General features: G+C 47.1%; 2 protein-coding genes across 6 annotated transcripts in view; one reads left to right on the top strand and one right to left on the bottom strand.

The window, feature by feature from the left end:
* The window catches only part of GGTA1 (glycoprotein alpha-galactosyltransferase 1 (inactive)), a 77,010-nt gene extending 61,605 nt beyond the window's left edge, over positions 1–15,405 (bottom strand). For 3 of the 5 annotated variants that reach the window (XM_059657773.1, XM_059657778.1, XM_059657780.1), the window contains exon 1: positions 15,268–15,405. The gene's annotated coding sequence lies outside the window, so the exon portion shown is untranslated. The remainder of the gene's footprint in view (positions 1–15,267) is intronic. The other 2 variants (XM_059657775.1, XM_059657781.1) reach the window with 2 other exon arrangements.
* LOC132212313 (translation initiation factor IF-2) overlaps positions 1–18,908 on the top strand; it is a 124,195-nt gene extending 105,287 nt beyond the window's left edge. The window contains exons 8-10 of the mRNA XM_059657783.1: positions 13,366–13,453; positions 14,346–15,747; positions 18,711–18,908. Of these exons, the coding sequence (XP_059513766.1) occupies positions 14,875–15,747; positions 18,711–18,770 (933 nt within the window). The 5' untranslated portion in view covers positions 13,366–13,453; positions 14,346–14,874 and the 3' untranslated portion in view covers positions 18,771–18,908. The remainder of the gene's footprint in view (positions 1–13,365; positions 13,454–14,345; positions 15,748–18,710) is intronic.
* The last annotated feature ends 6,064 nt before the right edge of the window (positions 18,909–24,972 follow it).

The following is a 24,972-nucleotide window of genomic DNA, read 5'->3' as shown; positions in this document are numbered from 1 at the left end:
AGCCAAAAAAGGTGGAAAACAACTCAAATGCCCATTAATGAATGAATGGATAAACAAAATATGGTACATACATACAATGAAATATTATTCAGCCTGTGTGTGAGATCCAAAGGCAAAAAAAAGCAGGTTCCACTTCAGAGATGAAGAAACAGAGGCTCAGAGAGGTAACTGGTGTATTCAAGGCCACACAGTTAGGAAACAGCCAGTTTTAGGGTTTTCTAAAACTCCCCTGGCATGGGCTGGGGAGATGTCCCCGAAATACCAGCTCAGCCACTAACTCATTTGTTTAGTTAGTTGTTTACCTCCTGCCTCTTTCCTTTAAAAACAATAGGTTTCCCAACTCATCTGCAAAATGAGAAGGAAATTCCAACACACCCTTTAACATGGGAGAATTTTGAAGACATTATGTTCAGTGGAATAAACCATCACAAAAAAAGGACAAAAAATGTATGATTCTACTTAGATGAGTTACCTAGAGCAGTCAAATTCAGAGCAGAAGAGTTTAAATGGTAACTTTTATGTTATGCTATATATATTTTACCACAATAAACTACAGTCGTGTGGTAATAGTGATGAATTTTTATGCAATGAGATCATGAGAGCGATCACTTTATCCTTTCTACTTCTCTGCTTTTTCCAAATGTTCTACAATGAGAATATATTACTTTTAAAACCAAACAAAAAAGCTATTTAATTAAATATATCTGCTGGTTCTCTGACACTTTCCAAAACTGCATTGCTGTAATTCATGTAAGTGTAAGCAATACTTTCTGTACTTAATTAATAAAAGGATGCCAACATTCAAGGATGCCAACTAAAGTATGCCCCAACCCGCTCAGTCAAAAGAAATGACAGGCAGAGTGGTCCTCCTTCCTAAGATTAGTTGTTGTCATATATATTTAAATGAATTTCAAATAAAAACGGAACCAAAATAAATGCTCTAATAAGCCTCCCAAGAAACTATCTGGCTTGAAAAAGTTCAAACACAAACTGAAGAGAGAAAGAAAACTATAGGAAAGTGGGGATGGCCAATGTTCTTTTAGGATATTAACTCACTGCAGCTGGGAGCGTGACCTTGTCAGTGAATTTCTATCCTCCGGTTTCCAGAGAACGTTCTTGTGCAGAATGAATTCAGGAACCAGAAGGGGCTCACCACTTAAAAACAATGCAAATCCATTTCCTCCAACACACCCTACCCCAGAGAAATGTGGAACTAACATTTAAAGAATTCTGCTCTGCAGGGCAGCCAGTGCGTCTGCCTGCCAGGGTGCCCTCTGTCCCAGCCACAATGGTTCACCTTCCCTGGCCCCTGCACCCTCTGCTCAGGGCTGGCTCAAGGGCAGATAGACCAAAAGGTAGCCTCCAGGAAGAGGACACTGTGGCTACACCCAAGTGTGGCCCCTCACTGACTATATGGCCTTTGGCGCTTCAATGTCCTTATCAAACCAGTGGGAAGAAAGGCACGCAGAGTTGTCCTTGCAGGATTGTTGTGAGGGTTAAACGGTGCTGCCTGAGTGTCTGCTAAGATGTTGGATACATAATAGGTGCTCATAAACTTCCTTCTTTATGTCCTAAAAGTTCACTGTCCAACATTTACACGTGTCTTGGTGGGGCGCTGCAGGGCCTTGGCGTGTACCAAGTGTAGTTAATGCTGAGTGGCAAATTGCAGGGTTACGGTAAAACAATGGGGTGGAGAGAGGATCCTTCAGACCTGAGGTTCAAGGAAGGCCCTGGAGGAGGTATGGGAGGGAAGCTCGGGCTCCCACATTGATTGGCAGACACAGGGCCCCTTCACAGGCAATGTGTGCGAGATACAAGAGCAGAAAAGCAGGTTCCACTTCAGAGATGAAGAAACAGAGGCTAAGAGAGGTAACCGGTGTATTCAAGGCAACACAGTTAGGAAACAGCCAGTTTTAGGGTTTTCTAAAACTCCCCTGGCGTGAGCTGGGGAGATGTCCCGGAAATACCAGCTGGGCCACTAACTCATTTGTTTAGTTAGTTGTTTACCTCCTGCCTCTTTCCTTTAAAAACAATAGGTTTCCCAACTCATCTACAAAATGAAAATACTGCCTCAGGACCTTTGCACATGCTCTTCCCTCTTCTTGGGACACCTTTTCCCAACCCCCCTCACAGCCATTCACCCTCCACCTGTGCTTTTGGTTTCAGCCACACTGTCATTCCTAAGGAATTCTCCCCAGGGCCTCCCAATTCTCCTGGGTAGCACCCTGTTCTTATCCTTTAGGGCACTAACCCCTATCTGGATGCACATGTGTGATTATTTGAGTCACAGAATCCATGGTATTTGTTGTATGTTGATTCCATAAACATTGATTCAAAGGCCAACTCTATATAGTTTTAAGAAAGTACTACCCTCGCCATCCACCTCCACCCCGTTTCTCAGGCTCTCATATCTGAAACATGGGAGGTGGCTGGGCCCTTGTTAGATTTCTGCCAGCTCACACAGTCTATGATTCTATCATCCACCCCTCCCCCCCAAAAAAAGTCAACAACAAAGAAAATAAACCAAACCAAACCCAAAACCATTGTGATTCCAGCGAGCTATGTGCCCCAGGGCAGGTTCTTACATTCTCTGGGCCTCAGTTTTCCTGTCTATCAAACGAAACACTTGGGCTCAATCTTCTAGGATCTTCCCACCTCACAAGGAAGGCTCCACCCTCCCCTTGCCCTTCACTTTGAGCTCTTAGTTCAGCCCAGGCACACAAACAGGAAGTGACATCCAGGAGCCACACAGCTGCTAGTTTCTCTGCAGCAGGGGCACCGATGGGGGAGCAGAGTTTCTAAACTTTGCAGCTAAAGCCAGGGCTCCATGCCCAAGACTTTTCACAAACGGTGTGTGGGGAGAGCGCTGTCGGTATCTGCTGGGCCTCCCAGGCCACTGCCACCCTGGTGCATTCACAGGGTTTACCTTCCAATCCCTGCAGAGTAACAGACTGCTACTCTGATGATTGATTGAAGGTGGTAAAACCCCAAGACACAGCAGGAGATGGAGTGCAGGGCTCCTGGGCTCCAGCGAGCCCCTGTGTGACCTTATGGAAGCTCCGGCCCCTCCCTGGGCCTGGGTTTCCCAGGGGGATGAAGTTGGGGCTGTGCCAGCTCCCCCTCACTCTGATGTCTTCTCTCTGAAGGCAGTGTGGTGCCATAGTGAAGGGCACCATCTCCTTGCCCGTGTCTGAGTCCCAAACCTTTCCCTTACCATGTGGCCTGGGAAATTTCTTCATCTTGCTGTGCCTCACTATCCTCACTTGTAACACTGATGAAAAGGCAGGGCCCCTGTAAAGCTCCCAGAATAGCATCTGGAGTGAGTGAATGCCCAGGAAGTGCAAGCTCTTTTTGTTTTATAATTACTCTTGGTTCTGCAGCGGGTCCCTTTACTGGTTTGACCACATGCAGAAGGGCAAGGAAAGCCCTTGAAGACCACGTCCAAGCCCCATCCCTCAGAGAAAGCACATCTGAATCTCAGTTTGAGACAAACATGGCAGGAAACGAAACTATAGGGGAAGGCAGAAAACCCTGTGATGAGCCCCAGGTTTGAGGGCCAAAGCCTCAGGCCACACCCAGACTCAGTAGCAGAGGGAGGGTCCGGCCCCTCCCCGGCTCCCCCAGGAGAGGACAACCTTTCAGAGAGGAGAGGAGAGCAGTAAGACACAGAGGCGGGGCGGGCAGTATCTCTGTGGCTAGCTCTGCCCTGAACCTCTCAGATAAAGAGGGGGCTGGACCCAGTCATCTCAGACCCAACAGATAATTCTGGCTGACAGGACTGTTGGCCTCTGACCCCCGGAAACATAGAGATGTGGGTGGCACCACCACCCTTGGGTCCTCAACGGGAAGGTCCGGGTGCCAGCCCAGATTGCAAAAAGAAGGGACTCCAATACCCGCTTCTGCCAGGCCAACTGCTGTGAGAATGAAAGGAGCCCTGACCACATCCCCAAGGGACGACCCCAGGGGTGTGCCTCTCAACAGGCGCTACAGACAGATGCTGTCTGTCCCTTCACGAGGAGGCACAGAAATGGATAGTAATTCATTGTTATTGTATTTTACCAAAGTATCAGTCCATGGAGCACTAGGAATAAAGAAAGGAGGAAAGGACTGGCCTTCTACCATGCTGCCCATAGACACATTGTCCTGCCCTTTATGGCCATCCATTTGGCTCCAGTGGGCTGTGTTCAAGGTAGAGCACGTCACCCAGTGGCAAATGCCTTGGGCCTCCCAATATCTGCTGCCACTGAACAGGCTGGGGCAGCCTGGCTTTCCTTCAGATAGCCCAGAGGCTGCACAGGGAATAGGCAGGGACATTCAGGGAAGCCATCTGCACTGTGTTAAAAGGGTCCACAGGGGAAAAGAGGAAAACCTAAGAACCAATGTGCTAGCTCCGACCCTCGAAGGTGCTCAGGGGAGGATCTGTTTGGCCATGCTGCATAGAAGGGTCTTTATCAGATATAGAGACGTTTTATAGCTGAAGGGAACGCTGGGGGTCTCTGCTCAAACCCTTTTACAGATGAAGAAAAAGGCTCAAAGCAAGTGTACTTTAGAGCAGAGGCAGGATTTGAACCCTTGAAGGCTCCTTGCCCTACCTCCATTCACTGGGTCAACCAAAGGATACTGAGGGCCTATTGTATGCATAAGTGTTCAGTGGTGAACCAAACAGGGAAGTACTCGGTTCTCACTAGAGCTTGCATTCTAGTTGGCAAATAAATAACATTAAAATTTAACAAATCATTCAATAAGGAAATAATTTTAGGTGGTGAAAGGGGTTATAAAGCAAATAAAAGACACGGACATGCTACAGTGACAGCGGTGAGGTGAGGGCACTGCAGCTTGGGGATGGCCTATTTGTGCTGGTTTCTCTCTGGGGTCCCCAAGGACCTTGCTACCCGGTATCGTGCTGGAGTTGGCTCATGCTGGCTTGCAAGGGCCAACTGTCAAATTTTTAGGAATTTGGCAAGCAGACTGTTAAACACAGCCATTATTAAAAATTAAATTATATAAACTCACACAGCCATTATTAAAAATTAAGTTATATAAACTTACAGCTAAATGAATTCTATTAAGAACAAAGGTAATCATCAAAACTTATTGCTTCCTAATAGTTTTATGACACGGTAAACTCTTGAGGTCACTGAACTCGATTGCATCTAGGCAGAGAGGAAAATAACAGTATGTTCCCGGTTCCTCAGGCAGCAGCAGCAGCTCGAGACTGGTTATGGTGGAAATACTTATATTACGAAATGTGACAACTACCACCTTTCATTTTTCAAAGAGCCGATCATGAACCATGGAGCAGCACAGCAGGCCTCCAGCATGAACCCAGGCCCCCTGTTTATAGCAGTCTGTGCTCCTCCAGCGAGAGGGTGTGAGATGTGTGTGTGTGGGGGGGGGAAGGGCGGAGGGGGGGATTACAAGGAGCCTCCTGTCATGTAGGTGTGAACTTTCCTCTTCCTTTTTTAAGGCTTCCACCATGAGGAAGCAAATCTGGGATCTCTAAACAGGCCTGTCTCTTCCTACCAAAGAATCTCTTCAACACTATTTATTAAGGGTCTGTAAGATGGTGGCTCATTCATGTATTTATTTCTGATCAATTAAATCCTATTGTGAGTATCCAGAGGAGATTTAAAGGGATACTAAAGAGAATCTCTTTATAAATGTGTATGGTCCCCTCTGAATTCCTCTAGATCAGCAGTTCTCAACCTGTGGGTCGCGGCCCCTTTGAGGGTCCAACAACCCTTTCACAGGGGTCGCCTAAGACCATCGGAAAACACATATATAATTACATATTGTTTTTGTGATTAATCACTATGCTTTAATTATGTTCAATTTGTAACAATGAAAATACATCCTGCATATCAGATATTTACATTACGATTCATAACAGTAGCAAAATTACAATTATGAAGTAGCAACGCAAATAATTTTATGGTTGGGGGTCACCACAACATGAGGAACTGTATTAAAGGGTCGCGGCATTAGGAAGGTTGAGAACCACTGCTCTAGATTGCCACACATTGGGCTTCCTTCCTCTGAGGACATAACTGTTCTCCTAGCAGCGGAGTGAAGTTATTATTATTTTCACTACTACTAATGATAACAGTGGTGCCATTTAATAGTGCCACACGTCAGGCAGGAGACAGTTAAATTACTTCTAAAATCCACACCACCATTTTACACATGAGACTACTGAGGTAGAGCGGTTCAATAACTTGACTAAGACCAGGCTGCCGCTCCGAGAGGTCCCCAGACTTCCTTCCTGCACTGCAGCTCTGGGACTCTTTGCAGGATCCTGTGGCACTACGGGCTCCCCCTCTCTGGTGGCTTTGGTGGACTTTGTGACTGCTGAGCTTTAGTGCCAGGAGCCTCCTCCCACCACCAGCACGGAGCAACCCAGATGCGCCTGGAATGCAGGAGAGTGGCCTAGGCCTGGCCAGCTAGCAGCTTTGCTCCTAAGGAAGTGGCACGAAGGTCTGGATGCCGGTGAAATGTTGCAGGAGCTCCATGGCAGCAAGAGCTATAATCAGCTCCGGTGCGAACCCCTAACCATGCTGTCGACTGCCCGACTTCTAGTGGTTCTGGCCAGCTTGGTTCTCCCGTGGTCCCAGGGATACTGTGAACAACCAGAAAATCCTTCCAACGCATGCCTCTTCTGCCTCAGTGAGCTGGAATCTCCATCTGTTGCTTGCGACCATGACTTCTGACCAGGACAGCTTCTCATCTGCTGCTCCATATATCAAACCCAAACGCTTCCTGAGTATTTTCATGCTGGAGAATGCCTTCCTAAGCACTCAGTGAAATCTGCACATAGGAATAGTAGTTCTCCTTTCCTTTGCGCAGCTCTGGCTAACATGTAAAAATCTGCTATAAAAAAAGACCCCATGAGAGTATTGAGGGTCAGCGGTTCAGTAACTTGACTAAGACCAGGCTGTCTCCTCTATAGACAACCACAGAATTAGTCAACGGAGAGCAAGCCCAGACTCAGTCCCTGCTCTCAGGGAGCATTTGCGCCTTAAAGAAAATCCTGCCCCTGAGTCTGAGAAGTGTCTTGTCTTTCCCCACAGATGCCAAGCCAAGTTCCTCTCAGGGGCAGCTGGCCAGCTGCTTGAGGACGTGTGGTTTCCCTGAGGGAGGAGAGAAGAGGGCAGCTGCACTTCTGCATGCAGATGCTGCCAAACTCAAAGTCACCCCTCTGGGCAACTGGCCCATCACCCTAGGCTCGCTCCCTCCTCTGTGTCCTCTCGGTGCCCCTCCGGCCCCGTCTGGCTTCTGGAACAGCCAGGGGAATGTCAGAATGACAGGTTTTTCCGTCTCTTCTTTCTGCCTGGAACTTCCCTCTTCGCCCTCTAACTCTGTTTAAGGATCACTTCCTCAGGGAAGCTCTCCCTGACCACCTCTCCTCCACAAGCCTGGCCCCTGTGACACCCACTCTGCCCTTGTCCTTCACGGCTCCAGCTGTGCAATTGGTTGTTTCATGACCATCTCCCAAGCTAAATCCTAGCCCCTGGATGGGCAGGGACTGTGTCCACTGCTGTGCCTCCGGTCTCTAGCGCGGCATATAGCAGGTGCTCAATAAATTCCGGGCGTGTTAATAAGTGAGTGAATGTATGATGGTGGCTTGGTGGATGTTGAATAAATATCGGATTCAGACATGAATCTCTGGAACAGGTGCCCAAACTGGCAAGTGGGGGCCAAAACTGTGGGATCCCTCCAGGCACAACAGCTGCTTCTCCTTGTAGGCTTTTAGTTTCAGTGTTCACTTCCTACAGGATTGGACTTGTTGTCTAATAGCAGGTGTTGCTCAGAGAGAAGTTCGCTAGATCACAGCCTCGTGCCATTTTGCTGGCAGGGAAACTGAGGCTGCAACAGTTCCCATCGCTGGCAGCACCAGCACGGGGTGAGACAAGATCAGCTCACTTTCAGCCCAGAGCTCTTTTCAGTGTCCCACCCTACGAGGGGCCACGTCCGTCCGAGGCACTTAAAGCAAGGCTCCTGAAGACAAGAGCGCCCAGACCGGGAAGGAATTGCAAACATTTATTAGCCGTATTTTTTTTTTAAATATATTTTATTGAGTTTTCACAGAGAGGAAAGGAGAGAGATAGAGAGTTAGAAACATCGATGAGAGAGAAACATCAACCAGCTGCCTCCTGCACACCCCCCACTGGGGATGTGCCTGCAACCAAGGTACATGCCCTTGACCGGAATCGAACCTGGGACCTTTCAGTCCGCAGGCCGACGCTCTATCCACTGAGCCAAACCGGTTTCGGCTATTAGCCGTATTAACTAATCACAAGTCCCAGCCCCTCTCTCCGCAGCCTCTTCCGGCTGCTGCTTTGTGCTCTCGCTGACTGAATTCTGTCCCAGCGCTGGGCATGGATCTGTATCCAAGCATCTTTCTCTGAAACTGCCTCTACCTTTGAAACCATCCCCCACGCCTTGCACCTCACCCGAGCCTCCAAACCACACTATGGTTGGAGTCAGGACAGGGCTCTCCTGCCTCAGTTCTGCCACTTCATTCTTGAAAGACTTTGGCCAAAACATTAAAACTTGAAGCCTCAGTTTAGCCATATGTAAAATAACTCCCAATTTACAGACCTCATGGGGTTTTTGTGAGGCTCAAGCAAGACAGAGCTATGATCTCACCTTTTAAACTGTCCGCTAGTGCAGAGAACTCTAATGTTAATAATCTTATTATTTTTCTGTTTCCCCCAGGGTCTTGCTGTCAACCCATAGCCACCAGCTGATCTATCCCAGGGCCCATTCTCTCATCCAACCTCATGACAACATTCAACCATGCTGACCACAGGCACCAAGAAACCCTCTCTTCCTCCGACTTCCCAGACCTGTTCTCTCTGGGCTCTCCTCCTCCGTCTCAGGTCACTCCCTCTTCCAGTGAGGACCTGGCCCAAGTGGCAACGCCACACTTTCCCCCCCTTTCACATCCGCCAAGGTCACAGGGCTTCAGGGAACCACAGCAAGCACACGCCCTTCACCCAGCTCCCTTGCAAATGCTTGCATGGGGCTCCCTGGGTGCTCACAAATGTGAGCACTAAGCCTCCGATCTCCACCCTACTGCCACCAGCACCTCTCCTTTATAAGATGCTCTCTGGCAATAAAAATAATGCAATGACCCCAGGAGCTCATCTGGGCACGTCCCACAGCCAGTTCTGGATAGCATGCGGCCGAGTTCTCTGGCCTCCACCCTGGACTTGGACAAGCTGAACAGATCAGCTCTTCAGCTGGAGATTTAGATGACATATTTTTACTTCCTTTTTTTTAGAACTGAAGGACATTTTTAAAAATTAGTATTTTGGGGGCTTTGCTGAATGTATTAGGATGATGTTGATTAACCAAAGTATATAGGTTCCAGATGTACAATTCTGTAATACATCATCTGTATATTGTATTGTGTGTTTACCACCCCAAGTCCGGTCTCCTTCCATCACCATTTATCTCCCCTTTACCCTCTCTACTTCCCCCATCCTCTTCCCCTCTGGTCATCACCATACTGCTGTCTATGAGGGTTTTTTTGTGGGTTTTTTTTTGTTTGTTTTCTTAATCTTTTCACCCAGCCCCACAACTCCGAACTGAAGTGCTTTTAGAAATAATTCTGGATTGAATATACTAGATGATAACCCCTTTGCTTTCAGTCCATGGACCAGACATACATCACTCTCTGACTTCCTGAACAAACTCACCTGGACTCCCTCTCTCAGAGAGGAAGGAAAGCTCCTGTCAGCAGCCCTTTCAGCCTGGGCTACATGTGAGGGGCCCTGCCCCACGTCTGATAGTCATTAGGAATGCTAACTCAGGCAACGGGCCTCCAGAGACACACTTACTCACCACAGTGGGTCAAGTAAGGCGTGGTCCCAAACAGTGTGCCCTCTGCTCCAGCAGCTCAATGACACCCAACAGAATATAACTGGGGAAGTGTGTTGGAAGATGCCCAGGGAGCTGGGGGGAGCATGAGGAGTACCTAATTCATGGGAGGCAGGATGAAGAGATTGGTTTCGCAAAGATGATGATGATGAAGCTGGGTCTTGAAAGATGAACAGGAATCTGCAGGTGAGTTTGGGGAGGAGATGGGGAGGGCATTCCAAGCACAGGGAGGAAAGCCCAGAGGCATAAAACCTGGAGAGGGTTTCATGAATGATAGTAGTTCCCTGAGGCTGGAGCAGAAATTCTAAGGAGTGAGGTGATGAGGGTGATGAGAAGTGTAGAGAACAGCTCATTCAAGACCTTGACTGTCACCTATCAGAATATGTTTTATCCTGAGGTCAGGGGGAGGCTTGGAAAGACTGAAAAACCCAATTAGTTGATGTCTGGAAAGAGGACTTAGGTGACAAGATGTACTGGAAGACATAAGACTGGAGTGGAGAGAGGGCATAGAGCGGAGATTCAGGCTGGAGTGGGGTGCACCTCAACTGAGCAGGAACAGTGGGGATGGAAATGAAAGAACGATTTAAAGAGTTGGTAAAGAGGTAGGATTAAGTGACCTAGGTCATAGATTTTATGACTTAGATGCAGGACGGTAAGGTAGGGGGATGACTCCCAGACAAAGGATCCATGTGTGCAAAGATATAGAGACTTGAAAGGGCATTGCCATGCTTGTGGAAACGGGAACAATTGTACCAAAGCCTAGGCTGTGATGGGGATTCCTTTAGATAAGTGGGGATCTGTATCAGGGAGTTATTAACAAATCTATGTGGTCAACTGGATTATGGCTTCCAAGTACCATTCCCTGCCACTAAGCAGAGTATATACCTCTGACCCATTGATTTTTGGACTTGGTCAAATGACTGGCTTTGACCAATGGAATATGGGTAAATGTGGCAGTCTGCCAGTACAGAGTGAAGGCTTTAAGAGGTATCACATCGCCTCCTTCTTCTTCCAGCTCTCACCACAAAAATAACGAATAGCTCCTTCAGCTTGGGTCCTGTGATGAGAAGACAAATGGAGCAGATCTTCTGTCTGGCTGGCACCTGGAGCAGAGCCACAGAAACCATGCAGCTGCAACTGCCCTACAGCTGACATGTAATGTGAACCATGAGTAAACCTTTGTGGTCACAAATTAAGACTTGGGTGGTTAGTTGTTACACAGCATAGCTGCACTAAGCTAACTGATACATACTTTATATGTGAGATAAGGGAGCAGATGGTGAAGAACCTTACATGTCATGATTAGTTGTGCATATGGAGAGTCAACAGGGAATTTTGATGAGCTTTCTCATCTTCATTCATTCACATCTAATCTCAGAGGTGGGGACATCCATCCTCCTTTCAGAGCCAATCCTCTTCATTCCCTCCTGCTCCTCTATTGCTCTATTGTCCATCCCTTCCCTCTCCTGCACTGAATCCTCCCCCTGAGCCCATATCTCACTTGTCTTTTCCATCTGAAATTATTTCCTTCATCCTGTTTTCCTACAGCTATAGCTGGATCTTTCTCCTGACCTTCTGGAAAGAGTTGAATATACTTACCATCTCTACTTTTTTCTCTCTCACCTATCAACAATCTAGCTTGCCTGCCCCACATTCCACTGAAACTGCTCTCAGTATTTACTTCAGTAATCTCCAAATTGCCCAATGCATTTTCCAGTCCTCATCTTCCTGGACTGCTCAGCACAATTTAGCCTGGGAGTAAATTCATTATCTCCCCACCTCAAACATTTCTATTTACTAGTCTCTCAGCTAGTGGTTCCATTATTTATCCAGTGACAGAAGGCCAACACAAGATAATGAATTCTGTTTCAGACTTGCCCGAGTTTCTAGTGCCTTTGAGCATTCAAGAAGAGATATGCACAAACCACTGTTAAACAATGAGTTGAGGGCCCCAAACAGAGATCTAAACTGGAGATAAAGATGACTGTTAGAGAGGTAGCATTTAAAGCCTTAAGTCTGGATGAAATTGCCCAGTTTACAGAGTACAAATACCAGGTCTTTAAATCTCAGGTAATATAGAGAGCTCTCCTGAGCCAGAAATTCCTATTCCTAAAGTCAGAGTTCCAACCATCATTTAATTGCTTCCCTCCCAGGTCATGGCTCCTAGCAGCCTCCACACCATCATCCTATTTCATATTCTGCTCTCTGCTCATGTTGTCTTCTCCAAGAACTCTTAAAAATCAATCATGAAACAAAAGGTAAAGATACCACTGCCCAATCAAAATAAAAAAGACTGACAATACCAATTCTTGTCAAGAATGTGGAATAATCACACACACATTGCTATGGCATGTAAAATGGTATACCTTGTGACTTAACACTTTTACTACTAGGAAAAAGCAAATGTCCACAAAAGAATTCTATAAGAAATAACAGCACAGATTGAGAATAACCGAAATGTCCATTAATAAGAGATTAAGTAAGCAAATTATGGTACATCCAAACAATAGAATACTACTCAGCAACCAAAAGGAACCAATTACTCATATACCCAACAACACAGACGAATTTAAAAGACACTTTGTCCAGTGAAATGAGCCAGATGTGAGACATACAGTATGATTCCATTTACATGAAGCCCAAGAACAGGCAAAATTAATCAGTGGTGAGAAAATCAGAAAGTGGTTACCTAGAAGGGCGGAGGGAAAATCAATTGAAAATGGGAACTTTCTAGGATGATGTAATATTTTATAACTTATTTTGGGTGGTGGTTACAAAGGTGTAAACAACTGTCAAAAGTTGTAAACACTTTAGATGTGTGGATTTTATTGTATATAAATTACACTTTAAAAAGTAGAAAAATAAAATACTTTTTAAAAACTTTATTGATTGATTGATCTGAGAGAGGAAGGGAGAATTTGTTGTTCCACTTATTTATGCATTCATTGGTTGATTCTTATATATGCTCTGACCGAGCGGGGGGTGAAGGGGGGGGAGGTCCATATGGGACAATACGCTAACCAAATGAGCTACGAGCTATCCGGCCAGGGCAAAATACTTTTAAAGTATCTGTAAAATAAACACTAAAATAAAAATAAAGGGTAGAAAGCATTCATTTCAAATACAATTATATTTATACTATGAATGCACCTAGATAAGTGCCCAGTCCCCCCACTTAATGCTGCCCCCTTTCAGGCACTCTTCTTGCACCCTTGTCTCCATTTTGATAACATCTGTCCATTAGCCATTTTCTAGCCATCATAAGAGATGACTTAATGGAAGGGCACACACCTTAGAAGCAGACAGAGCCTGCCTTCAAACTCAGCTGCAATTTAAGAGCTGAACACCATGAGTGAACCTTCTCTTCCTAAACTGTGAAATGGATTCGTGATATCTACCCTACCCTGCTGGGCTGGGCTAAGACGGGGCAGTGTGCTGACTAGCTCCTGGGGAACCTAAGTCTTTTTTATTTTTTTACCTCAGCCTATGAAACCAACTCACATAGGAAGGTCCCCCTAAAGTCCTGGAAAAGCTCGGAAGATGAGACTCACTGGCTTCTTCTCCCAGAAGGGTAAGAAGGCAGCCCTTGGGCCCTGGAGTTAGGGGATAAGTGAGCTGGTACTAAGAGCTGGAGAAATGACTGCTTAGCAGCGGTTCTCAACCTTCCTAATGCCGCGACCCTTTAATACAGTTCCTCATGTTGTGGTGACCCCCAACCATGAAATTATTTTTGTTGCTACTTCATAACTGTAATTTTGCTACTGTTATGAATCGTAATGTAAATATCTGATATGCTGTATGTGTTTTCCGATGGTCGCGACCCACAGGTTGAGAACCGCTGGCTTAGAGCCACAGTGGCCACGGAAAGTTAGGAGATACCGTCTAGCTACTGGAAGATCTTGCCCAAATCACTTTGCACACCTCTTGACTCAGTTTATCCAAGCTGGATCTGAGGAATTTGATATCAAAAACAGCCTCTGGGGTTTCCCAATATAAGGAAGGGAAGCCAGAGCCTTGCCCCCAGGGCTCCCCTCCCCCATCGTATTGGTCCTTGAGCCAGGATCCCAGAAACACAAATTGAAATCTCCTGGACCCGTAAACCCTGGAGACTCTTTCCCTGTTTCCACCCTGTCTTATTCCATCATTAAACACCTGTTACTTAGAACAATAACTGGGGTTTGCACCTGCCCCCCATCTGGTGGGGGAGGCAAGGTACACCCAGAGATAACTCCAAGCAAAGGCTCAGCATAGCCAAGGAAGCACAGAAGTGGAAAAGAAAACCCCTCTCCTATTACGCTCTCCCCCACAGGCGCCGCTCCACACTTGGCCTTTCCTCACTCAGAGCAATATTCCTTTTTCCGAGCTGTGGAAACTGAGGCTGTGTCTGGAAAAGCATCTCCCAGCTAGGAGGCAGCAGGGAGGGCTCCTCCTGCATCTCCTGCCTGAAACACACCTATTTCCAGGTGAATGAAGAAGGCAGCAGGCGCCTGCCTACTCAGCAGCCAGAGAAGGGCAAAGGACAAGGGGAGCCACAAAAGCAGGCGCCTGGGTCTGGGTTCCTTCCTCGCACGGTCCTCCTCCTCCCCCCCTCCCTGCCGGAAGATTGGGGAATCTCAAGTTGTTCTTCTTTGCCCACGCCTGACATTTTTTTCCACTTTACTCTTTCTTGGACGCCTTTCAAGAGTTTGTGCAATCATTCTGTTTAGCTGTTTTTCTGCCATTTTCAAACGTGGGGTGGGGTCCCTTTCGGGTGAGAACGGGGTTACTTGAAGAGTTGAAGGAGCCCTTTCACCTCCTATCACCCCAAACGCAGTAGGCCCTTCGCTGCCAAAGTTACAAAGTCTGAAACTTTCCGCATGCCGGGGTTTTGGCTTGGTGCTGGGCTCTGCGAGCTCTCACCTCCTCCCCTGCGCCTCTGCGCTCCGGAGTTCGTGCGCCCCTCACCCTACCACCCAGAGCTATCCTCTTCCCATCCAGTCCTGGGCAAGAGCTATGTCTCCTTCCTGCCCCAGAGACGGGGACAGACCCCTCACTGCTTTAGAGACTTCCTCGGCGGTCCTGCCCATGCCCCCGAGCCTCCCCTCTCCCGCCCCCTCCCCGCGGACCCGGTGCAGACACCTCGGCCCCCAGCCCCTGAGGCCCCGGTCTGGAAGGCTGGGCAGAGGCAGCGACAGCGACAGGGGCCGGATGAGGACAGCGACGGGGTCCGGTTTGGAAGGCAGCGACGAGAACAAAAGCAGGGACACAGTCAAGGCAGAAACCGGGCAGGGCCGGAGCAGCGGCCCTTCTCCTCTCCCCACCTCGCCCGCGCCCCAGCCCGCAGCCCCCGGGCCTGGCCCCGCTCACCTCCTCGGGGAGGCTCGGGCGGCGCCCCGCGGGACCCACCTGATCCGCAGAACTGGGCGCGCTTGGAGAGGGACCACGCCTCGGCTCCCGGGCGCGGCGGCGCCCTCGGCTGTCCGAACAGCGGCCGGGCCGCCTCCGCCCGAGCCCGGCAGGGATGCCGCCTGCGCTCCGGCCACACGCCGGACGCTCTCCTCCAAGGCAGCGGGCGGCGCGCAACGGGCCGGGGCGCGAAGGAGCAGGGAGCTCTCGGCAGCAAGCGGCGCACTCCCCGCTCGGCACCGCCCGAGGCTATTTATGCAAAGCGGGTCCCGCCCCGGACACAGACAGCAGAGCTGCGGACCACGCCACGGCTCCTTTGCCGGTGCGTGCGAGTCTGATGGCCTGGCTGCAGAGATGGTGTTTGTTTCATTTCACTCAGGCAGAAAAAAGCCTGAAACCAGCAAAAAAAAAAAAAAAGAAAAAAAAAAAGACGGTGACGGTGGCTGGGCCTCTGCCCCCTCGGGCCGGCACGTGGTAGAGGTGGGGGTGGGGGTGGGGGTCGGGAGTCAGAGGGTGGGGTGGGGTCTGTTGTCACTCTGCTCTGCGAGGAGCGGCCTCCGCGCCCTGACGCACCGCCACCCTCGGGGGAAGCGGAGCGCCTGGGAGGTCCGAGCCACCATTGTTTCCTGGGGAAGGAAGCGCGCACTGGCCGACCGCGACGGGCGGGCTCTAGCGCTCCCAGCCGGGGGCCCCCCCGAGTCCTGAGCTCCGGAAGTGAGGGGCTTTCCCCCGGGCACCTAGCGGTCCTGCCGCGGCTTGCTCACAGTCGTGGTGATCTTGGAGCCCAGAGTTTCTCTAACGGGGTTCTCCACAAGAATTGTTTCGAAGGGAACAAAATACATGTATTTCAGAGTGGGTGCTTCTGTGCCGTGTGACGGCCATTCACTTCTGGGAAGTAGATGTAGGCGCATCCGACTGCCCTCACTTAGCTGGAAGGACAAGTCATCTCAGTCCCAGCCTGGGGCTCAGGACCCTCTATTTACTGGCGGAAATTCAAAACTCCCTTTTGCCAGGATCATTTCCAGTGAACATTAATTTCAGAGACTGGGAGATTAGCTTCCTCACTATGTTAGTGCATTGGGACTGTAATTTGACACCAGGAAAAGTGAAGCAGAGCATGGGCCTGATGAATAATGTCAACTTAAGAAACATCCAAACCTGTACGAATTTTTATGAGTTTATTTGAGCCGAGAACAATTGCTGGGGAAGCAAACTCTCAACAGATTGCGAAAATGGTCCGGAAAAATGGCAGTTTTGCACCTTATTTTATATATAAACAATCAAAGGAAGAGTTAAAGGGGTTACGTGAAATTCACTGGTGATAGATTAGGGAGACTGGAGAAAGCAAAGTGGGAACATCTCTGGGATTGGATAAAAGTAAAATATACTTTTTTTACACAGGCGGATATAGGTTCATGAACAGTTAGCAATTAACATGATAATAACAATGAGGAGATTTGTGGTCTCTGCTCTGGTGAAGTGGTTGTGTTTTGAGGGGTAGAGGTGTGGTTGGGGGGCAAGGGAATTACTTTGATATTCCAAAGTTACTGTTGTCATCGTAGATGCAAAAAAAGAGAAAAAGGCAGGCTCAGTTAGGGTTAAGATTGACCTTTATTAGGGAAAAATACAGGCCTAGCACATGACTACCCACCATGCACTGCTTTTAGTTAGAAAGTTTTACTTTCAGACCATCCTATGTGGTTACTTTAGGTCTCTGAGTTTGTAAGGCCGCCATGCAGACCTCCCCTGAGCTTGTCGGGTTTAGCATGTGGCCCCTTTTTCATCCGCACTAATTTTTGTTGTTTCATGCTAACAAGAAAAGAAAGGAACTGATTGAACACTTGAAGGATGCACAGAGGCCCGTGGGGGCCAGGTGTCCTGTTGGGGCTTGGGAGAGTGAGGTTCCCTGGTGGGTGCAGTGGAGGAAGGAGGTGGGAGAATAGAATCATCAGGCCCACATAGCGCCTCTGGAATGAGGAATGCCGTAACAGTGAGCACAATGGGTCCTTTGCTAGAGCATAAGTCGTGCCTTTATTGTCTTTGGTGAACACAACTGTAATAGTTCATTAATGGTATCACAGTAAATATGCACTGAACGATGTCATAGTAAGTACATTATCTCCATTTTTCATCATCGCATTTGAGAATGTATTGTTTAAATTGCTCAGCACATCAAACTGAATTATAAATGAGTTTTTTTGTTTGGGTGTGTGTGTTTTTTAAGAAAACAATGACTGCCCAGCCAGAGTGTCATCGCATGCACCAAAAGGTTGCCTGCAGGTTTGGGCTACTGATCAATGATTCCCCCCCCCCCCTCTCTCTCCCCTGGTAAGGATAAAAAAAAAGAAACAATGATTGACAGTGGCTCAAGTGATGTTACTCATTATGATCAAAATCAAATATGATGACACAGGAAACATAAAACATATAAAGACATTACTCTGCTCCCATTAAACCTGATGTCATGGTCTTGATTTCAGCAACATATGGCCAGTCACATTAGTTTGAAGTTGCTAATTTGGATTTTATTGGTTTTGTAGTTATGTTTGTATTAGAAGATGTGTTTTGGTTTTATGGTTGATTTATAGAACTGTGAGTGACAGGACTTCATGCTTAATTTTAGGTTTATATCTATTTCAGTAACAATAAAATAAAAATAATTTAAGTCAACACTGGGTTTGGACTTGTTTTGTTTTGAGAGGAGCCATATAGTTCTCGAAATCTAACTAGCAATTCTATTGACTGAGTGAGCTAGAAAACACCTTAAAGATTATATACATTGGGTTTGGTGTCAGTAATTAAAGGCTTACAGCAGTGGTTCTCAACCTCCTGATGCCGCGACCCTTTAATGCAGTTACTCATGTTGTGGTGGCCCCCAACTATAAAAGTATTTTCGTTGCTACTTCATAACTGTAATTTTGCTACTGTTATGAATCGTCATGTAAATATCTGATATGCAGGATGTATTTTCATTGTTACAAATTGAACATAATTAAAGTATAGTGATTAATCACAAAACAATATGTAATTATATATGTGTTTTCCGATGGTCTTAGGCGACCCCTGTGAAAGGGCCGTTGGACCCCCAAAGGGGTCGCGACCCACAGGTTGAGAACCGCTGGCTTAAAGCCTTAGATACGTTTTTTCTTCTCTTCTGAGCAAAATGGGGATAAGATGACTATGTGGGAGGAGTAAAATCAGAATGAGATAACTGATGGTGGAAAGACTTTGGAGCCAACTAGAGTGTGAGGCTGAATATTTGTGGAGTGGGAAGGCAGGTCAGTGAACACAGGTAGCTTTGACCACTGGGCAGACTTTGTTCCAATGTTTCACATGTACCAGAACTCACCTTAGTCCTCAGCACACCCTAATCACATCCCCACTTTCCAGGAAAGAAAGCCAAGGCATGCCAAGGTAAGTAACTCTGTTTACTGTCTCACTAGGTATGGCCAAAGTGTTCCGGCCAGAAGACCTTCCTCCCTATACCTCCTCCATTCCTTTAAGAAATATTTATTGGGATTCTGCTATCTGTCAGCCCTGTTCTTCAAGCTGAGGACACAAAAGCCAACAAGCGAGATAGCGTCATAGCCCTGGAGGAGCCTGCAGCTCAGGCATTAAACTAAGAACTGTTATCAATGGAAGTGGAGTTCTTTTTTTATTTTAAACATACATTTTGGTGGTGATGTTTGTGTATGTGTGTGTTAATTTTATTTTTATTAATTTCAGAGAGGAAGGGAGAGGAAGAGAGAGATAGAAACATCAGTGATGAGAATCATTGATCGGTTGCCTCCTGCATACCCCCTACTGGGGATTGAGCCCACAACCTAGGCATGTACCCCTGACAGGAATCAAACCCAGGACCCTTCAGTCCGCAGGCTGACGCTCTATCCACTGAGCCAAACCAGCTAGGGCGGAAGTGGAGTTCTTATGATATCCAGAGGAAAAGAATTTCCTGAGACTGGCATGGGAGGATGAGTAATATTTATTTGGGTGGAAATAAACCTCTGGGTTTCCAATGTCCCATTTCCCTCCACCCCGCCATGGAAAAATCCCACCATGTCTTCAGCCACTGCTATCGTCTCTGCTCTATTTTAAAGTCCAGTCCAGTCCAGCTTCCTGTGTGTGGAGTCCTTACAGCCATGGGCCATGCAGCTGCTAAGGTGAGAGAATATGTGAATGCATGGGTGAGTGCATGGGTCAGGGGGAGAGAGAGAGAGAGAGAGAGAGAGAGAGAGAGAGAGAGAGAGAGATGGAATGAGAACTCCTTGTCTAGGCTTTTAACCAGGAGCTTCTTCAAACTAACCAATTACCTTTCCAAGATTTTCCAGGCTTCTGATGGGATCCACCCCTAGCCAATTCATTGTTCCCAAGCTAGACTGACAGGCAAGCTCCTCCTCTGCGGCACCCCAACTTCTGCGCACCTGCCTACTCTCCCTTCTCCCCGCAACAATCCATTACCGGAAGGGGGAAGGGAGGGTGCTAATCCCTGATGAAGCTTCCAGGCAACCAGGCTTACAATGTCTGACTTCCCTTTGCTCTCTTCCTCTATTAATATTAACGAGCTAAGTGTGACGATAACAGAACCACCTAACTAATGATCTCAGGACAATAGAAATGCAGGGTGTAGAGGACCCTGAGATGGGAAGGAGTAGTTCACTAGGTGAAGAGTTGAGGGATAGCAACCCAAGCAGAGTCATGTGCAAAAGTCTTGGTGGAGGAAAAACACGTGTGTGTGTGTGTGTGTGTGTGTGTGTGAGTGTGTGTGTGTGTTGTGTGAGTGTGTGAGTGTGTGAGAGTGTGAGTGTGTGTGTGAGTGTGTGTGTGTTGTGTGAGTAGTGTATGTGTGTGTGTGTGTGAGCACGCTAGAAAGCTTCAACATCATAAAAATAGCAATTCTCAGCTCTAGCCAGTGTGTAAACTATGTAAACTATGATATAAACTGAGTGGCTTCATAGAGTACAGATATAGCTTGTTTAAAACTAAAACAGCATGGTCAATAAAATGAATGAATTTAAAAAAAAAAAAAAGCAATTCTCCTGAAATCAACCTAAAAATTCAAAGCCCAACAGAGTTTTTGTGGAACTTGATGAGCTTCTCCTAAAATTCATAGGGAAGAGCAAAGGACCAAATTGAATCAAGACAATTACCACAAAGCAGGGAGAGGAGACTGGGCATTTGCTCACCAGCTCTCAAGACGTCCCGTGCGGCTCTAACGATGAATCTGCAGAATACTAGTAGTGCTGGTGCCCCGACGGATGATTACGCCAGTGCAATAGAGCGTGGAGCCTAGGAAGAGCCCCACACCTCTGTGGAAAGTCGGGATGGACAGAGGTGGGATTGCAGATCAGAACAGACTATTCAGCAAGTGATGCTGGACCCCAAAGGATTATGCACACAAATACTTGTTCATAGGATCTCTATTGCAGTAGTAAAAAATAGCGCCAACCCAAATGTTCGTGAACTGATGAATGGATACACAAGATGAGATACATCCACACAATGCAATATTATTTGCCATAAAAGGAATGAAATACACGTTGACAGATGCTACAACATGGATGAACCTTGAAAACGTTATGCTAAGTGAAAGATGCCAGACACAAAAGGCCATATATTATGATTCGATTCATATGAAAGATCCCAAATGGGCAAATTCACAGAGACAGGAAGCGGATAAGTAGTTGCCAGGGGCTGGGGAGGGAGAGAGGGAGTGAGGGTTTCCTTTTGGGGTGATGAATCACACTCTGAAACTAGATAGTGGTGATGGCTGCACAGCTATGAGTGAACTAGTTGCCACGGAACTGTGTCCTTAAAAATGGCTCAACCATTGCAAATGTAGATTTTATGTTATTTGAACTTTACTACAATTTTTAAAAAGGTGTTTCTGGGAAATTTACTATTCTTACAAAAAGTAAAATAAGATTAAGTTCCTAATACACATGCACACACACACACACACGTAATAGATGGGTAAAATGACCTAAAGACAAAGACAATATTTTAAAATTTCAGAGAAAAACATTATTGCCTCTGAAAAACTAAGGGTTTACTTAAATGCACACACAGCATTGACCATAAAGAAAAATATAGATATATATATATTTTAACTACATAAAAATGCAAAACATATAGGAAAGAAATTGCAATAAATTAATAGACAAACCAGAGATTGGGAGAAGGTATTTGCAACCTAGAGAGCTAAGGATCGATATCTGGAACAGATAGGGATTCCTGCAAACACATAGGAAAAACAACTATTTTTCAGTTTTCACATCTGACTCAAGTCCTGGCTGAAATGCTCCTGGGCAGGGTCCCTGTATGTCCCCGTCATGGCACTTTTCCTAACTGTTTGGACATAACTTTTTGTCTAGCAACATGCCTTAAAAGACAATTGCCACATCTGTCTTGTCATATTCTACCCGCAGCACATGCCTGGCACAACGAGACATACAACATACATGTGTTGGCCAAATAGAGAAATGGGTGCATGGATGGATGAAGAATACATAACAAGAGTCCTTGTACACCTGCCTCCTCTAGGCAGTGAGCTAGCTCCATCCTCTGCCCTGTCCTCCTCTCTGACCAATGTCCGTTTCTTCCTCAGGTTCTCCTGTCAGAAACACTGAGCTGAGGTGACTTCTGGCAGGCAGGGTTTGGAAGACAAATCTAGAAGGTTCTTGGCAGGGAAAGTTGCCTCCTTGAGGCCTTGGGAAGAGAAATATCAACAAGAGTGGGCTAGGGGGGAGGTTGGGGTTGGGTGGGGTGGGGGGAGGGAGGGGGAGGCAAGGTTTCCAGAGTTTGCTGAGCCCTTCTCACGAAATGCCAGATCAGGGAAATTTGAGCCCTGCTCTGAGATGGCCAGTCACACTCCTCCCTTTACAGATGAGGAACTGAGATTCAGAAGGGGGAGTGACTTTCTTAAAATCACAAACTAGGAATTTTCCGAGCTGGGTTTCATTCGTTCTCAATTCTTCCACGTGCTCTTTGGTCCTAGAGAGGTGAGGAAACTCCCCGGTCTAGGGGAAACTCCCAGGTCCAGAGTGGGAAGGTGTTTTATATATGTTTTATATTGATTTTAGAGAGAGAAAGGAAGGGTGAGGGAGAGAGAGAGGAAAAAAACCCCCACAAAACATCAATGTGAGAGAGAAACATTGATCGGCTGCCTTCTGCAGGACTGAGCCTGAAGCCCCACCACGTCCACGGGATGATGCTTCCCATACCAGGGTGTGGGAAGGTGTTTTAAAGTAGCCGCCAGAAGGCAGAGTGAGCCAGGAAAAGCAGGAGGTGAGTGTAAGAGCTGAGTCTTGGAGGAAGTGAGAATGAGCAGAGAGCACCTGGGAGGGAGCAGCAGGCAGGGGAGCCGCCCGTGCAAAGGCACAGAGGACTGGACAGACGAGGTCCCCACAGGAAGGCACTGGCCATCAGCCCGGGGTTCGAGGAGCCAAGCTGGAGTCAGAGCAGAGAGCTGTTGGAGAGGAAGACCAGGGGTTGGCCTTTTGTCCTTCCTACAGAAAGGAGGGGAGATGAGGGAGGTTGTGTTTGAAGGGATTACTCCTACCCCGGCTGTCAGTTGCCACAGAAACCCGAAGTCTGTGGACGAAAAGGTATTCTACAGAAAACAGCCTCACAGGCTGACCTGATCATAAATTCCTCCAGGGGCTGGTCATGGTTGGTAATCACGCCCCGGGCCTATAACTTCTTTAGTAAAAGATTTACCTTTGCCTTACCAAGCACTGTCCCCGCCCTGCTTTCTCCCACCTTCATGTAATCTTCCTTAGTTCCCTTCCTTAATTTCAGATGCAAAGAAGAAATGGCAAACTGTCATTCTTCAGAGCATTTGAGACTTTGCTTCCTGGTAGTTTGGCTCAAATAAAATCTTATAAAAATTCTTTACTGGTTTGGACATTTTTATGTCCACAAGTCAAAGGGAAGGAAATAAAGTAGGCAGGGAAGGAAAGAGAGAGTGAGAGACAGGAAGGAAGGAAAAGAGGGAGGGAAGGAGGGTGGGAAGGAGAGGCAGGGAGAGGAAAAGGGGGGAAGAGGGAGGGAGGGAGGACGGGAGGAAAGGCTTTCTGATCTGGGACCGCTTCAGAGAATCGCTTTCCTTCCAGCTGGACCATCTATAAGAGGGGAGGAATTGACAAGCCTGGAGACAGGAAACTGACTTGGCTCTTTAGAGGCCCATCAACTTCTCTGTCCTTTATTGAACCAAGGGAATGCTGTTAAAATCATTTCCAGGGAAGGAAATATCTTATCTTTTTACTTGATTTTACACTTGGAAGTCATTTGTTTTCTAATGATATTATATTTCACTTCTGTCATTTATATCTATCGAGTTTGAAAGGGCACAAACAGGGGAAAAGCCAAGTATTTTTAATGTTGTTGGGTTCATTTTAAAAAACTATCAGTGCTCCCAGAGCCAAAGAATTCTAGCAGCTGAAATAAAATTTCGCCTACCCACCCAAACTTACATTCCAGCAGTTGTAAAAGTATTCTTCTCCCGACCTTTAACACGGTCATAAAGGTAATTCACTTGGGTGGAGGAGAGGGGTTGGGGCATGCCTTCACTATAATCTGTTTTTTACTTTTGGAGTCTAGTTCCATGAGAAAGAATGTCTTAATCTGTTTTTCAAATTAAATACAAAAATAAAATAAAAACACAACTTTAAAAAGCTAACTTCTGGGCATTAGAAATAAGATAAAATAAAATAAAATTCTTAGCTCCCTGGTGCCTCACTTTCTATCTTACACCCATTATGCCCAGAGGCTCCCACACCTGGCTCTCTGGAGGCATCCCACATGCAAGACCCACAGCCTGGAGGACGGCCCTAGAGCTAGCAGTGGCAGCCCCAGCAAAGAGAGAGAGTCCTGAGTTCTAACAAAGAAGGCTCCCATCTTGGCTTGATTATTACCGCTGGGGTGTTTGGGCAACATGCTGCCCTTTTCAGAACCTCGGTTAGCTTATTTGCATAATGAGGCGCCCACCTGGCAGGATCCAAAGAGATGAGGCATGTGAGGCCCCTGGCAGCATGTGATCGCTACGGCAGTTATCAGACCCTGAGGATGAACCTCAAATGGGGGAATGTCAGGGATTGGAAGGGGCAATTAGGAAGATATTGCGGGGGAGCTTTCTTGGGCTATCAGATCTTAACTGTAGGCAAAATCCAACGTCTGGTACCAAAGAATCCGCTCCTGTGTGTCTCTTTGCACAGAGGTGGTGACAGCTTTCATTTTGAATGCTTACTATGGCTGCCATCATCGTCACCATCACCATCATCCCTACCATCACCATTAGTATTGCCATCACCATCATCACCACCACAAGCACCACCACCACTACCATCACCATCACCATCACATCATCATCATCACTATCATCACCACCACTAGCACCACCAGCAGCACCACCATCATCCTCATCACACAGTCCCATCAGGCTGTTGGTTGATGTGGCTGATGTGGGGAAAACCGCTCAGAACAGGATCGATAGACACCCTGGACACAGCCCTTGCTCAAGCAAGTTTCTGCCTCTTTCCCCAGCTTCAATCTCTTCTTTCTAAGGTAAAGGGATTGGGCCTGATAGTTAGGGCAAGGGGTGCACCCTATGGCCAATGGCTAGGCCCTTTTCTCGTCCCTCTAGCTTTCTAACCAAATTCTTCAAATTTTGGGTTCCAGGACAGATTTCACTCTTTTCTTCTAGGACAG

The sequence above is a fragment of the Myotis daubentonii genome, chromosome 11, assembly GCF_963259705.1.
Source record: "Myotis daubentonii chromosome 11, mMyoDau2.1, whole genome shotgun sequence".
In the NCBI taxonomy this organism is placed as follows: domain Eukaryota; kingdom Metazoa; phylum Chordata; class Mammalia; order Chiroptera; family Vespertilionidae; genus Myotis; species Myotis daubentonii.
This window is presented reverse-complemented; position numbering and strand designations above follow the sequence as displayed.